This window comes from Gossypium arboreum, chromosome 1 (genome assembly GCF_025698485.1).
Source record: "Gossypium arboreum isolate Shixiya-1 chromosome 1, ASM2569848v2, whole genome shotgun sequence".
Taxonomy (NCBI): Eukaryota; Viridiplantae; Streptophyta; class Magnoliopsida; order Malvales; family Malvaceae; genus Gossypium; species Gossypium arboreum.
In genome coordinates this window covers 7,513,616-7,529,358 of record NC_069070.1, presented here as the reverse complement: position 1 = coordinate 7,529,358, position 15,743 = coordinate 7,513,616, and the positions used below count along the sequence as shown (strand labels likewise).

The 15,743-nt window shown below is 33.8% G+C and overlaps 1 protein-coding gene across 1 annotated transcript; it reads right to left on the bottom strand.

Moving 5' to 3' along the window:
• Positions 1-14,084: 14,084 nt before the first annotated feature.
• Positions 14,085-14,843, bottom strand: LOC108461293 (histone H2B). The gene has a single exon (XM_017761094.2). It carries the CDS (start codon positions 14,729-14,731, stop codon positions 14,288-14,290), a length of 444 nt encoding a protein of 147 aa, XP_017616583.1. The 5' UTR covers positions 14,732-14,843; the 3' UTR covers positions 14,085-14,287.
• Positions 14,844-15,743: the final 900 nt, after the last annotated feature.

Here is a 15,743-nt window from a genome sequence, read left to right as displayed (position 1 = left end):
GAATTGTAGAGTGCCTAGATTGATAAAGTGACTAAATAAGTGCATTTTGTTATTATAGATCATGAAATACCGAATCTGAACATAGACCGGGGGAAAGCCAAGCAAAGCGACTAAATCGACTAGTCGCCACATTTTGTAATCCGAGGTAAGTTGTATGTAAGTAGTACAACTACATTAATAATATACGTATTTGAATTGTATTGAAATTATTATAGCATAAATTGCTTGATTGTGGAAATAAGAAAACGTGATGAGAATAGAGATAGTAGAATTTCCGATTTAACCTTTGGAAATAAATCGGATATTCATGTCATGACGTTTGGGCCACTTCTGTGAACTAGTGTAAGACATGTTTGGGACATGCATCGGCCACATTATGAGAGCTAGTGTAATACCATGTTTGGGACATGGCATCGGCATTGAGACGAGTGTTAGTGTAAGACATGTCTGGGATATACATCGGCCTCGAGACGTAAGCCAGTGTAAGACATGTCTGGGACGTGCATTGGCTACGAGATGTGTCAGTGTAAGACCATGTCTGGGACATGGCATCGACACCTGATCCCATGTTTGAGGCTAAATGAGTATCCAATAATGTTCGAAATGGTTCAACGGTGAAAGTATGATTTCAAGTTAACAAGGAAAATATAATCGTGTTGTGAGTAGCACAGGTACCTATATGGTATATATGAAATGTGAGTTCAATATATGTTATATGAGGTGTATTGAATATTGATAAGCAAGTTTTGCTTATGCCACTTGTGTATTATGATACTTATGGATAAATGGTAAGTTATGTTGTATATTTATTTATGTGCAACTTACTAAGCTTTATGCTTATTTCCTCTCCTTTTTCATTTTCTTATAGTGCCGCCTATCTAACTCAATGACCTAAGAAAGTCAGAGATATCGATCACACTATCAATCGAAGCATTCGGTATAGTTTGATTATTTTTTAGTACGGCATGTATAAGCTTAGACTTTACATTTTTTGGAGTCATTGAGAACTGGCCAAATGTGTTGGCTTGGGTTGGAAACCCTTCATTTTGTATTAAGCCTTGAATGATCGCAAATATTCATTTTGATATATGCAAATTTAGTTACTCTCATGAATGAGTAATTGCTTAATTGATATGTAGTCTATTGTGGGTGATTGGTTTAAATAAGTTATTCTTGTATTGGTTTGGTTACTTTTGTGTAGGCTGTGTAAGTAAGGGTGGCAAAGAGGCTTAGTAAATAGCCTTATATGGTCCACACGGGTAGACACACAGGCGTGTGTCTAGGTCGTGTGTGACACACAGTCTGCCTCATGGGCGTGTGGTCCAGCCGTGTATCCCCTACACGTAAAAATTTCAAGTCAGTATGCATGATAGTAAACACATGGGAAGAGACACGGTCATGTGTCTCAGCCGTGTGAGGGACACGGCCTAGCACACAGGCGTGTTCCTTGGCTGTGTGACATTTTGGGGATGCTGACGTTAGAAACAGAATGTCCATATTTTTACACACGGGCTAGGACATAGGCGTGTCATGGTCGTGTGAAGGACACGGCCAGGCACACGGGCATGTGCCAGGCCGTGTGAAAACCCCTGTAGTTGTGCATTTAGAATTAATTCCACACAGGTGAAGGACATGGGCTTATCCCTATAATACCTAGGCCGTGTGAGCTACACGGGCCATCAACACGACCATGTTGAAATGGCTACATGGGCGTGTGCCCTGTTTTGAAGTCAAATTTTCTATAGATGGTTTGAGGACCCGGGTTGATCTGGGAATAGTTTTCAATGGTAGATTTGGGGCTCGTAGGCCCATAATAAGAAGTTTAAAGTAGAAATTGAAAAAAATTCTAATTTGGATCAAGTCTCGGTGACTTGGGGAACGTTTGTGTGCATGAGATCGAGTTAGGTAATGCCTCGTATTTCGTTCTGGCGTGGGTTACGGGTATGGGGTATTACAAAGCATGTACTTAGGAGGATTAAATATTGAAATGTAAAGCTTGTGTTTGTGGTTTGGCACAGTTAAGCTTGAAAAAATTTAAATATTTAAATGTATGCATATGGTAATTTAGTATATAGATTATTATGGCAAATACATGGATAGTAATAAGTATTTGTTTAAATGATAGCATGAAATGGCAATGGGTTTGGTATGTTAGTTAATATGTGCACAAGAATGAGAACAAGGGAATGTGTAGTCTAGTGGTTAAATTACTACTTAGCTATCCTAGTGGTCCTAATGTTCACACTCTTTTTATTTAATTTTTAAACAATTTTTTGCCATATATTTTAGTGATTGCCATCCACCCCTATAGTCACCATAATTAGAAGGATTCTTTTCCTTCATTAGAGTCAATCTTACCTTAAGTGCAGGGAGCATGATCCCCCTTTTCACTCCATGTCTCTCTCTTCTTGCCAAAACCTCTTATCTTGCCTTTTTTTGTGATTCATTGAACTTAGTCACAATTGACCAATTTCTCACCACCCTTTTTTGTCCCTACCTCCTTATTACTCTCATTCTTTCACTTTTTCATTTCTTTTCTCATCCATTTTCTCTCATTTTGCAAAATAACCACCACTCTTTTCTTTTGGCTTTTGTTTTTCCTCCACCACAATCGACCATAACACCACCATCGTCATAACTTTTAGCCATCATAGCCCCTCCATCTCCCTCATCTTTCTTTTTCAACTACCACTGATCACCTCCATGACTACAACGGTGAGCCACCACGGGTTCCTCTCCTCCTCCATTTCTTCTCATTCATTCTTATTTATTTTTCTTACTCATCCCTCTTACTTCGAAACCCCCTTTAGTATTGTTCTTCACTCATCACTGGACCACCCCCTCATAGCCGAACCGTCGTCGAATTATCATCGTCGTCGCTGTCAAACCATTGTCGCCACCATTGTTGGTGACCAAATTTTTTCTTTTCTCTTCCTCCTCCTCTATTTGTTTTTTCTTATATTAATTAACTTGCACTCACTTTATTCTAACGATTCTTTTAGATCACTCAATTTTCTGATCTAATTCCTTTTTCGACTCATCACCCAATTTTGATTTAATTTAGTGTAAGTATGGGTTATTTTGATTGTTAACTCCTCCTCTTGGTAAATTTTACCACATGGCCGAATGGTATAGTGGACATTGGGGAAAATTATGTTTTTCATTAATATTTATTTATTATCATACTAATACAATTTCACATTGACTTTGAAGGGCCAAACGATATTCATAGGGGAAACCCCTAACTTCGTATTGGAAACCCTCCTTTCGAGAGTCTTAGATCATGGAATAAGTGTTGATGAAACTATTAATAATCAATCTTTTAAGTGATAAAATATTTTCAAAGGACCATAACTAATAAACATTACTTATGTGTTAGATTGTCTTCCAAGATAAATCAAGTGAAATCGCTAATAAAGATTGAAGGCAAATCGGATCTACAATATAAGGTGCAGAATTATTACTATTGATTTTGTGTGATATAGTTATTTTACTACATCAATAAATTAATTATAATAAATCATGACTACACTAAATATTCATGAAGGAAGTTGAAAAACGTATCAAGATGAACACTAAGAAAGTGATTCTACCGAGTGATTCTATGAAACGTATGATAATTGATGTGATTATGATGTATGCGTAGATCTCATTCTCATAATATGTGATGTATGCCTTAAATGATATATGTGATGATTTAAACATGTGAGGCTTATATATGTGTATGATAAAAATGGTGATCTATGATCTAATGTGAAAAACATGTTTTACATGGTAAAAGTGATTATTATTATGTGATATCTGATTACGAGAGCATGCTTACGTGCACAAGTGATAAAAAGTGATCTATATGTGTTAAAAAGTGAATTTTCCATATTACATGCATAGGGTGGGATCTTGTGAAAGGTGGAAGCAGTGGCAGTATATCTGCAAATCAGTGGTGGCAGTATATATATAATTCAGTGGTGGCTTTCCAAAAAAGTGTTATCAGTGGCAGTTTATCTGCAAATCGGTGGTGGCTTGTCCAAAAATGGTGTTTTCGACAGACGAGTTCTGGGGAACTTGGTATATGGTGTGTAGCGAAGATGGGTAGGAATTTTTATAAAATGTGCACCGTTTTTAAATATGCATCGATATGTCCATGCATAATTATCAATGTTATAATCTTTTAATATTATGATGATTGACTGATATACTATAATATGTATGAATATATGTTTTGTATTGATCTCACACTGAGCCTTTCAAAGCTCACCCACATTACTTGTGTGTTTTAGATAATCCTCATGGTTAAGACTCGGATTTGGTCATTGGAGAGACTCTCAGAGAAATGGTTTTCATGGTTATGAACTTGTATTTTAATTTGGCACTTTTATGGACTTTATTATTTTTTATTTGGGATTCTATTTTGTGGTGAACTATTGAACTGTGGCATGGGGTATTTTGTTTTGAAAAATTTGGATATTGGATATTTTGCATGGGTTTTTAATATGGATTAAATAATTTAGTATTTTCTTAATAAAATTCATTTTTTGCAAACTCAATTGAACAAAATTGAATTTTAAAGATCATCAAAGTGTTATATAAATAAATAAATAAGATTCTTTCAAAGTAATATTTATAACATTGTATTAAAGAGAAACTACTAACACTTATTTTTTTTAAAAAATTAAATCAGTTTATTTTAACTCAAGTTTTTGCCTTTTCTTTGTTTATGTAATCGCTTAAATTGGGTTGTAACGTTTAGGCTCGGTTTGAAGGGTTACATTGCTAGTTACGATATGTTTTGCTTAATGAAATTGGTATAAAACTTTAGGTTATATTTTGAACTTTGCCTATTGATATTCTAGTTAAAGAAATAATGCTTGCTTATGAATATTTATGTATGATTAACTTGTCAAGAATGATAAAGTTCCTTGTTATTTAATAGTTGAATTGTTAGTGTTAATGACGGCATATTGGTTGCTTGTTTGTATGATTAGTAGATTGATGTTTTGGTCTTGTAATGTAGATATTTTGAGTAGGTTTGAATGGTGTTACATGGAACCATAGTTCATTTGGTATGACTGGTATGCAAATTGCTTAAAATAGATTATTTATGTTGCACACGATTTACCACGCGGCCGTGTGTCACACACGGGTGGTTGACACGGCCGTATATGCTACACGTTCAATGTAACTTTAGGTCCACATGGCATTAGTTAGTTACACGGTCTAGAGACACGACTGTGTGTCTTCACATGGTCTGAGCTCTGTCACATGGTTGAGCCATTGTAACACCCCTAACCCGTATCCGTCACCAGAATAGGGTTCCGAGGCATTACTAGGATTTACATATTATTTAACAAAAACTTTCAATTAAATACTTACCGATTCAATGCATCATATAAATAAACATATTATCATTCAATCAATAGCTTGGCACTTGTCTAAGCATCAAACAACAACATTGTTAGTATACTTGCACATATTTCATATAAATTCAACATTGATATAATTATTTTCTCGACATGTCACAATTGAGTTTAATAATTGTCTCATCGTACATAATTTCCTTGTATCAACATATCAAAGATAATCATATATGTACATGTCATGAAACATATCATTCTCTTACCATTTCTTCATAAGCATATATAATTCTTTTCATTATATCAATATTTCATGCACTATCATTTCCATTATTTTAGGTATATTTATTCCGGTAATAGTTCATATCAAACTTAACATAAATTAAATTTCATGTACCTATACTTATTTCGTTTATCTAACTTCATAATTATTTCATACAACTATTTTGTACATATATTTCCATATGACCAATTCTTGTAAACATTTCATACAACCAATTCATATAACCATTCGTCATCTGATACATATTACCTGAATATCAATTGTTCAACAGATGTCATAGCGTCTCCCATCCGCAATCTTATTTATCTTTGACATGATGCCATAGTGTCTTCCAACTATGGTCTTATTCATTTCTATCTTTCAACCATGGTCTTATTTATTTCCTGTCATGTTTCCATGGTATCTTTCAACCATGGTCTTATTCATTTTCTGTCATGTTGCCATGGTATCTTTCAACCATGGTCTTATTCATTTTTTGTCATGTTGCCATGGTATCTTTCAACCATGGTTTTATTCATTTCTCATCATATTGCCATAGTATCTTTCAACTATGGTCTTACATATCTAAATCGTGATGCCATATCGTCTTTCAGCTATGGCCTTACTCATCTGAATTTCGATGCCATAGCATCTTTTAGATATGGTCTTACTCGTTTCTGGTATGATGCCATAGTCCAAATATGGTCTTACACATGTATTGCCATGGCCCAGCCATGGTCTTACACTCGTAGTGTCATATCCCAAATATGGTCTTATCATCAGGATGTCATAGCCTAGCTATGGTCTTACACATATATTTCCATGGCCCAGCCATAGTCTTATCCGTCAATTCATCACTGATCACTAAACAATCATATTCAATTCAACGTTCTACTCAATTTGAACTTTTGATTCGATTTCCACAATTTAACAATATTCATAATTCAATTGCAAACATATGAAATAATACATTATATCATTCCTAATTTAACAAATAATCATGAAAGTTCAACCATATGAACTTCCTAAATTGCAGAAATACCAAGATTTAGGGGCCTTTTGGTAATTTTTCATTTTCATCGATTTTCCATCCAATCTTCATCTAAATTAATAATTTCATTCAATTTATTAACTTAGACAATAAAATAATTCATTTCATGCAATTTGATCATTTTTGACATTTTTACAAAATTACCCTTTAAACTTTTACTTTTATTCAATTTAGTCCCTAATTCTAAAGCATGCAGATTATCCATTTTAAATGTAAGCCCTTACCAGCTGAATATTCATATATTTATTTTCCTCCTCCTCCTCTCCATTCCACATCCTTAATATATATAACATGCTTATATATAACATTATTTATAATTTCACTATTTACTTATATGTTCATTCAAAGTTGTCCACTTGAATCATAGTCACTAAATTATTTATATCTTGAGCTACAGAATTCCAAATTAAGATCCGCTTGAAGTTCTTGAAACTAGACTCAAATATCTTTCTACCATAAAATTTCAAAAATTTATACTTTAGCCAATAAGTACAGTAAAATCTTCAAATTTATCTCTATTCTGTTGTTTGACAGCTTCAATCTTTCTTTACTAAAAATTAATTACCTCTTAGTACAGGATTCAGCTGATGTTCATGTTTTTTTTGTCTTGAAAATATACTCATTAAGGATTTAAGCATATAAATTTAATCCCATAATTATTTTTCCCTAATTTTTTGATGATTTTCCAAATTCAAAACTGGGGAACCCGAAATCATTCTAACCTTGTCTCACATAAATTGTTATATCTCACAATCTACAATTTCGTTACTTATACATTTCTTCTAGGTGAAACTAGACTCAATAATATTTAATTTCTTATATTATTTAACCTCTTCGAACTCTACAATTTTTGGTGAATTTTCAAAATTAGACTATTGCTGCTGTCCAAAACTGTTTTAGCGCAAAATGTTGATTACTAAGTTTATAACACCCTTATTCCCTTTCTCTATAATATTTCTCATCACTTTCTCTTACTTCCCTTCACTAACATATCAAGATCATAAAACCTTATATAAGAAAACTTTACTATAACATCATTTCCATGCTTTTTCAATAATAACAAACTTAAAAATATATTGAAATCTTCATGTTCTTATCTTATCCTATTGATTTCAATCTTTAACTTGATTTTTCTCTCTCGTCTAGCTTCTATTTCTTGAATCTAACTTGATATTCTAACTCCTCATAGTCTCCTTATCATCTTTCTCTCTTGATGGCTGTAGAAATTCTTTTGATTTCAAAGTGAAAATGGTGAATTTTTGGTGAAAGGACCAAATTGTAAAGAAAAGAAAATTTTCTTTCTTTTCTTCTCTTCTAACGTTAGTTGCATGGAAAAGATGGATGAGAATTCCTCATCTTTCTTTTTTTATATACTAATAAAATAATAATAAAATATCTTATTAAAATATTAATAAAATAATATTTATCTAATTAAATAATTATAAAATATCAAAATATCTCTAATATCATTATTGACTTCTAGAATTATCTCTCTTTCCAATTGATCATTTTCCCCTTTATGATCTTTTAAAATTCCATCCTTGAGTCATCATTAAAATTTAGTAAAATTGTAATTTAGTCCCTCATAATTTCTTACCTAATCAATTTGGTCCTAATTCATCCATTTTCCTTGGTTTCTAGATCACTCCACCCTTAAAATATTTACACTATTAATCCTTTAACTTTTTCATATTTATACTTTAACCCCTTAAATTTTGAGTATTTACTCTTGTGCAACAAAACTTTTCTCACTTTTACAATTTAGTCCTTTCTTGAATTAATATATCATAATATACTTCCCAATATTGACATAACTCAAAATTTTCCTTTTTTTCACTTTATTTCCTTATTTTACTATATCAAGGATAATATCTTACTGTAAAAAAATTTTAGGGTATTACAGCCATGTCCCTACATCACACGGTCCCTACCTTGCCGCATGGTCGTGTGACCTCTTTTTTCATTATTTTTCTATATTTTGAAAAAGTTTAGTTTTAATCCAAAATCATTCCCAGTTTGTTTTAAATGTTCCGTAAGTTCGATTTATGTCTTGATATGATTGAATAACATGGAAATTAATGTAATTTATTATGAATTGATCTTTTTGGTTATGTTTGAGTGGTTGGCAACCACTATTTTGTATTCTTTCTGTTATTTTGTAAATGTTTCAAATTGGTTCCGATTTAGTTCTGAACTTGTTCAAAGGTTTTCGTAAGCCCGACTGAGACTCGATTTTGATTTTAATGCATGTTTAACATGAAATTAACTTGTATTTATTGATTATATAATAATAATCAATAAATTACTTGTGAATGTTTTAGTTTATTGTTGTAGCATCCTATAGCTCGGGTCCGACAACCGGACCAGGTATAGGGTGTTTCAATATGAATATGACTTTTGCTTGCACTCAAAAGTTAATGTGAATGTGTGTAAATTTAAAAGAAAACATGACTTTTGTCAACACTTTATAATGTCTTAAAAAGTATCTTTATTATAATAGGAGTTAAAAGTGTCAAGAACACTTTATAATGGTCAGCTCGTAGGAATTTTTTTTATCGACAACCACATAGTGTCGCGGGCCAAAATGCAAAGCCCATGACCATCGCACAAGATACATCCCATTGAGGTCTATCGATTAGATAAGAATCATTTAGCCCACAAGAATTGGCCCGATTCAAAAAGCTATTGGAGAAGCCTAGGTAACCCAATGATGCAGATTTGGAAAGAGAGACTACCTTGGTAAATATGAGAACTAATCTTAGAAGACTGAGGGGAATCATATCTTATAAGATTTGATTAGATTTGATTATGTAAATTGATTATATAATCTTGTAAATCCCTAAATTTAAGGGAGAGACTAGTCTCATCCGTCGATGTAACTTGACCTAGCCCATCAGTTTTGAGGGAGCTCAATTATAAATAGAGAGCCTCCCCTCACTTGTAAATCATCCATTGTATCTTAAATTCTTAAGAGTAATAGAATTCTTTAAGAGCATTTACTCAAACACCTCTCATGCAGTGTTTTCTTTTGTAAATCCTCACTTTGTGGTGGTTAGGCTGACTTAGGTGTGAGTGAATTGAAAGAATCGCCTAAGGCCGCATGGCACACGGGACTAAAGTTCTAGTCCTGTGACACTAGTCGGTGGTCAAGAAACTACCAACAAAGCAATGCCGACAACTTTTTTTTGTCTTTTACCAACCTTTATATGTGCAAATAAAAGTGAATTATTTTTTAGTGTCTATTAATTTAATTTTTATAATAAATATCTAACACACTTATATTGTTAAATTAAAAAAATAATTATCTGTTCACAATATATTAAAAGCATATTAATCTATTTTCATACTAAAACAATTTGTTACAAAATTACAAAATGAGTTAGATAACTATTTATTATAAAAATAGTATGAAAATTAAAGTAGAATTTTGTGGCTAAAGAGAGTGATTTAATTACAAAGCTTAAAAATTAAACTAGTTTCACATACACTCTGTAACTATTTATATTATTACTATTTTAATGATTCAATTATTGAATTTATCAATATAATTATACTTGTCATACATGTAAATTTTTGAACCAGTCGATATTTCTATCATATCGATCTAAAATACTCTATATAATATATATATTTAACTGTTAAATTCTTTTTATATAAAATAAATAATTAAAATTTTAAATATATATTAAATTTAACATAATATACATTAATAAACTATAAAATATAACAGTTGAATCATTAATATAAATGATATAAATAGGTTGGAAAGCATGTAAATAACACCTACAATATTAGGTCCCACATCAATCCGGAATAACTACATTAATATAACACTTATTTTTAGTTTTAAATAAAAATTCTGTAATTTATAGTTTTAGTTGGTGTTTTCCCGCGTGATCCCTTTCGGTGTTGACAGTTATAACTGAACAAGAAGCTATGTATGTATCTGCTTTGATTCTGTTTATATAAAAGTAGTGGAAGCATTCATTCCCAGTTCTCCTTCCATCCCAAGAAGAACCTTAATATATCCATTTGGGAAGTATATCAAGAAACCACTCTCGCTCGGTCTTTTCTACGTTTCCTTCTCAACTCTCATCTTCTTTGTAACATACGCTTTGGGTGTTTGTTTCTTGGGCTCAGCTTGGACAATGGACAATCAAAATGATAGTGGATCATCACCTCCTCAAGTTCCCTCTTTGAATTTAATGCCACCACCTCCAAATGTCGTTAGATATGGATCATCATCATCTTCTCAAGTTCCTTGTTTGAATACAATGTCGACGCCTCCAAAACCATCATCTCAAGTTCCTTCTTGGTTTCGAATGTCGCCACCTCGAAACGTCGCGTCGTCGTCATCATCATCGTCGTCGTCATCTCAAGTTTCTTCTTCGTTACAAATGCCTCCACCTCCAAACGTCGGATCATCATCATCATCATCTAAAGTTCCTTCTTGGTTACAGACGCGTCCACCTCCAAACGTCGGATCATCATCATCATCATCTCAAGTTCCTACTTGGTTACGGACGCCTCCACCTCCAAACGTCGGATCATCATCATCATCTCAAGTTCCTTCTTGGTTACGAACGCCTCCACCTCCAAACGTCGGCTCATCATCATCTCCTCAAGTTCCTTTTTCGCAGCCGCGTCCAAACATCGTTAGATATCCAATGAACAGTCAAAATATTAGCGGATCATCATCATCATCTCCTCAATTTCGATTTCCTTGTGTGTTTCCGACGCCTCCAAACGCCGTTAGATATCCAATAACTAGTCTAAGTGGTTTCTACTTATGCCGAAATTGCAGAAACCACATCAGCTGCTGGACCAACGTTATTCAACGCGTATCAAATCCCTCTCTCTCTCTCTCTCTCTCTCTCTCTCTCTCTCCCTCTCCCTCTCTGTATATATACATATGTATATCAAGATTCTTGTTTTACTACTGGTAGTGGCACTTCAATTCTTGTTGAAGGTTTGCGGGGATATATTTAGCAGAAAAGCAATTATTTGGTCTAAGATTATTATTTCAATGTAACATTATGCGGTGTTCCAAGAATAGTTTTTTAACTTTTAAATCAACTTTTCAGGTACCAGGGAGTCTTCAGATACCTGGGGTAAGTGGAGATGCAATTCTCTGCCGCGATGCGTAAGATACACAATCACCCAAACTACATTTCATTCTGTAATAAACAACAATAATTACAATTTAATCTTTCTTCTTGATTGATATATAGTGTCAATGTGAAGATCGATAAATCGCGTGGTTGGTATATTAATAATCTGCCAGTGGTATGTTTCCATTGCAGAGGATGCAACACAACCCTAGGCGAGAAATTTGTAAGTGTGACTCTGTATCTGAAATTTTGAATGTCCCTTTATTATACGTTTAGTGAGATTAAGAAATGCATACCTTTGTATTGCGATTACCGTTTTCAGCTCGTGTGCGATCGGCTTGACCATTCTATATTCGAAGGAAATTATTTACTTCATGCGTAAGTTATTTTTCCCTTCAAATACAGAATCATATTCTGAAATGAAGCTAATACAATTAAAATCCGAAATCTAGTTTTTGAATGAAAATGGTGGTGGTTACAGGGACCGGATACTGGAATGGAATGGAAGCCAGTTGTGCCATGCTCACACGCATGAGCCAGTCCAAGAAACTCAAACTTCATTTAGAATGCAATTTCTACAAGGAAAAAACGAATGATGCTGTTCTGTTTTTCATTTTTTTTAGTTTACTACTTTTTAGAGTTCTCTGAATAGTCATCAAAATATTGTGCAGTTAAAACAAGGATTTTATAAGCAAAACCAACTTTGATGAGCTCTAAAACATGTTGATATTTCTTTGGTATATAGAAGGCTTTCTTTCTAATAAAAGTTTAGTATATGATTGCTCATTTTGCCATGTATTATAATGCTATGTGCCCATTTTGTGTTTGGGATTCCACCAATCTAATGTTTCTTCCATCAATTCTAAGCATTCAAATGAAGAGACTATTGGGTTGCTTATGAAGAACCTCAAGAAGACTAAGGTATTTTATGCATATGATGGTCAGTCATTCGATAGTAAATATAGGATGGAGATGAAAAATCTTTCTAAAATAAAGGCTATAGAAGAGTTTTGGAAAGAGAGCAATGTTTTTAGCCTAAATAGTTTGTGCTACACTATGGAGAAGATTGTAGCAATGAATTAATGTTATTTATTTACAAAATATAATTAGCTATTATATTTTATTTTCCTTTTTTGGCATAAAATTATATCAAATTTGTAACAAAGCTGTTATATCTTTCTAAGAATATGGTAAGAAGGTGGAGAATCAAAAAGTTACCATGATAATCCATCTTTGATAGATCCATTGCATGATATTTTGACCCTGCATAGGATAAAAACACAAAAAAAGCGAACCAATTATATCCACAACATATATTCAAAGGTGAAAACTAGCACAGATTCCTCTCACATGCCTTGTCAGGCAAGTCAATTTGCTAGCATACCCCTGCAACAACAGCCAAAGCTCTAACTATAATGGTGGTTAGGTTTTCGCCAGCTTTATAAGCGACGGGAGCGGTGGCTTGACACCGGAAAACAGATTCTTTACTGCCTGCAGTAGGCTAAAGAGTGAGAACATGGCTGCTAACAAATCAACAGGTAACTTATTAGGAATAATGCTTTTTACTGAGGTTCCGAAACTGCCAATAACTCCAAACAGCCAAGGGAAATATTGAACTGCTAAAAAAATTCAGTAACCCTCACTAATCACCCTCAACCAGTTTACGGGTTGGGTTATCCAAAGTTGATTTGATGTTTGACAGATTGTAAATTGTACTAAGTTTTAATCTCAATTTGGATTAAAAAATAGACATAAGCTTGTCTAAAATATTCATCTCTTCTAATAGAGAGCTTAACCTGTGCTTCCCAATTCCAGAAAAATCAAACCGCTACTAAGTCCCAATCAAGAAACCTGTCGTTGCTTTTGTCTTTAAGTCAGATCTTTATGGCCTTGGCAGTTTGCATGAGAACGTGCAGTTGAAAACAATGTTTTTACAGCCAAACCCAACAATTTTCTGCAGTGAAACTAAAATTCAAGTGAGAGCAGAGCATCTTTAATGTGCTCTAAAACTCAGCTCCCATTTCTTTACGATATACCTCATTAAGAATGCAATTCCGTTTAGTACATAACCGCTCACTTAACCTACCACTATTTCGTGCTCTTTTTTCTTTTATATTTAATAATCACATTTGGTTTAAGAGAGTTATAACATCTGGTAATTGTTGTGTTCTCAAGAGAGTACAGTGATAAATTTAATGAATTAAAAATTAATATTAGATTTAGTAAAGAATTTGATGAAACTAAAATTTTTAATTTTAATCGAAATTATCTAAGAAAAAAATAAATTTAAAAACTAGCCAAAAACAAGCTCCAAGAAATTAAGTTGTCGTTAATAGCATTAATTTCTACAATAGCCATATCAGGATCGAGTAGATCCATCTCGCTAATACAAACCATATATCAAAATAAATATGCGGAAATTTCAGAAAAATAAACATAAAAACCACACCGATCTAATTTAAAAAGCAGCCTCCTAACCCTAACCCCAACTACAGATCAACAAATAGCCTTTTCAAGATGAAGTAAACTTGGTCACGGCCTTGGTACCTTCAGAAACGGCGTGCTTGGCAAGCTCACCAGGAAGTACAAGCCTAACAGCGGTCTGAATTTCCCTGGAAGTGATGGTGGGTTTCTTGTTGTACCTCGCGAGCCTAGAGGCTTCTTGAGCAAGCTTCTCGAAGATATCATTGATGAAACTGTTCATGATCCCCATAGCTTTGCTAGAGATCCCGATGTCAGGGTGAACTTGCTTCAGGACCTTGAAGATGTAGATCTTGTAGGTCTCGACGCTCTTCTTAACTCTCTTCTTCTTCTTGTCTCCGGCAGCCGCTCCGCCTTCCTTGGGAAGCTTTTTCCCAGCCTTAGGCTTCTTCTCTGCCGGGGCTTTCTCAGCTACGGCTTTCTTCTCCTCCGCAGGCTTCTTCTCGGCTGGCTTTTTTTCAGCTTTTGGTGCCATTTTTCAAAAAGGATTAGATTTCGTTTGGCTTGAAGGAAAACAAGGGATGAGAGAATTGAACTTGATGGAAAATATGAGATGAGATATTTGTGATGTGTTTGGTTGTTTTTATAGAAAGAGAAGTGGAGCGGTTATTGGTGTGTGTAGGTTTCACGAGGATCGCTGACGTGGTATATCTAGACCGTTCGATAAAGTTGATACGGGAGACTGAAATGACGGTGGAGATGGCTTGGATAGTTGTGGCCCATTGTTTTTCGACTCGGATTGCTGACTTGGTGTTACATTGCCTCCAAAATTTCAGTTAATGCTATTACAAAAGCACCCTCAATGATTCATGTTGCCGTAACTATTTTTTTGAAAAAAACGGATATCGACTTGAAGAAAAACGAAAACGGAAGTAGTCACCAGTCTTTTTAGGTGTGATTGGATCACCTTGTAAAAGTGGTTGTTTTTAATAAATGATTTGATTTATTTAAACAACAATTTTAGTCCACGTAAATCAAGAAAACAGGTTCGGGAGTCGGTTACGCACGAGGAAGGATTAGCACCCTCATAACGCCCAAAAATTGGTACCTAGTTGATTAATTAATATCTTAGTATCGAAAATTAAAAGCTTAAAAGACATTGAAATACGATCCCTCTTCGTAAAAATGCTAATTTGAAAATGACCGAATAAATTAAAACAAATGTTAAAGACTCTCTCATCTCGAAGTAATAAAATGTCACGCCCAGTAAGTTAGGACAAGACATCTCAAACTTTGAGGATGAGCTTGTCTTTATTTATAATTCATATATTCTAAATTTTTTAAGGGTTTTTCAGTTATTTAGGATAAACAAGAAAAGTCGAAACCCAGTAAGTTAGGGCACGTTTTCTCGAATTTCCTAATTTCGAATATTGCCTTTATTTTAAAACAAATTCTTACTCCGAGGTGACAAAGTGTCATACCCAGTAAGTTAGGGCACAACACCTCGTACTTCCGAAAATAAGTATTTTTTTTTAAAAACTCGTATA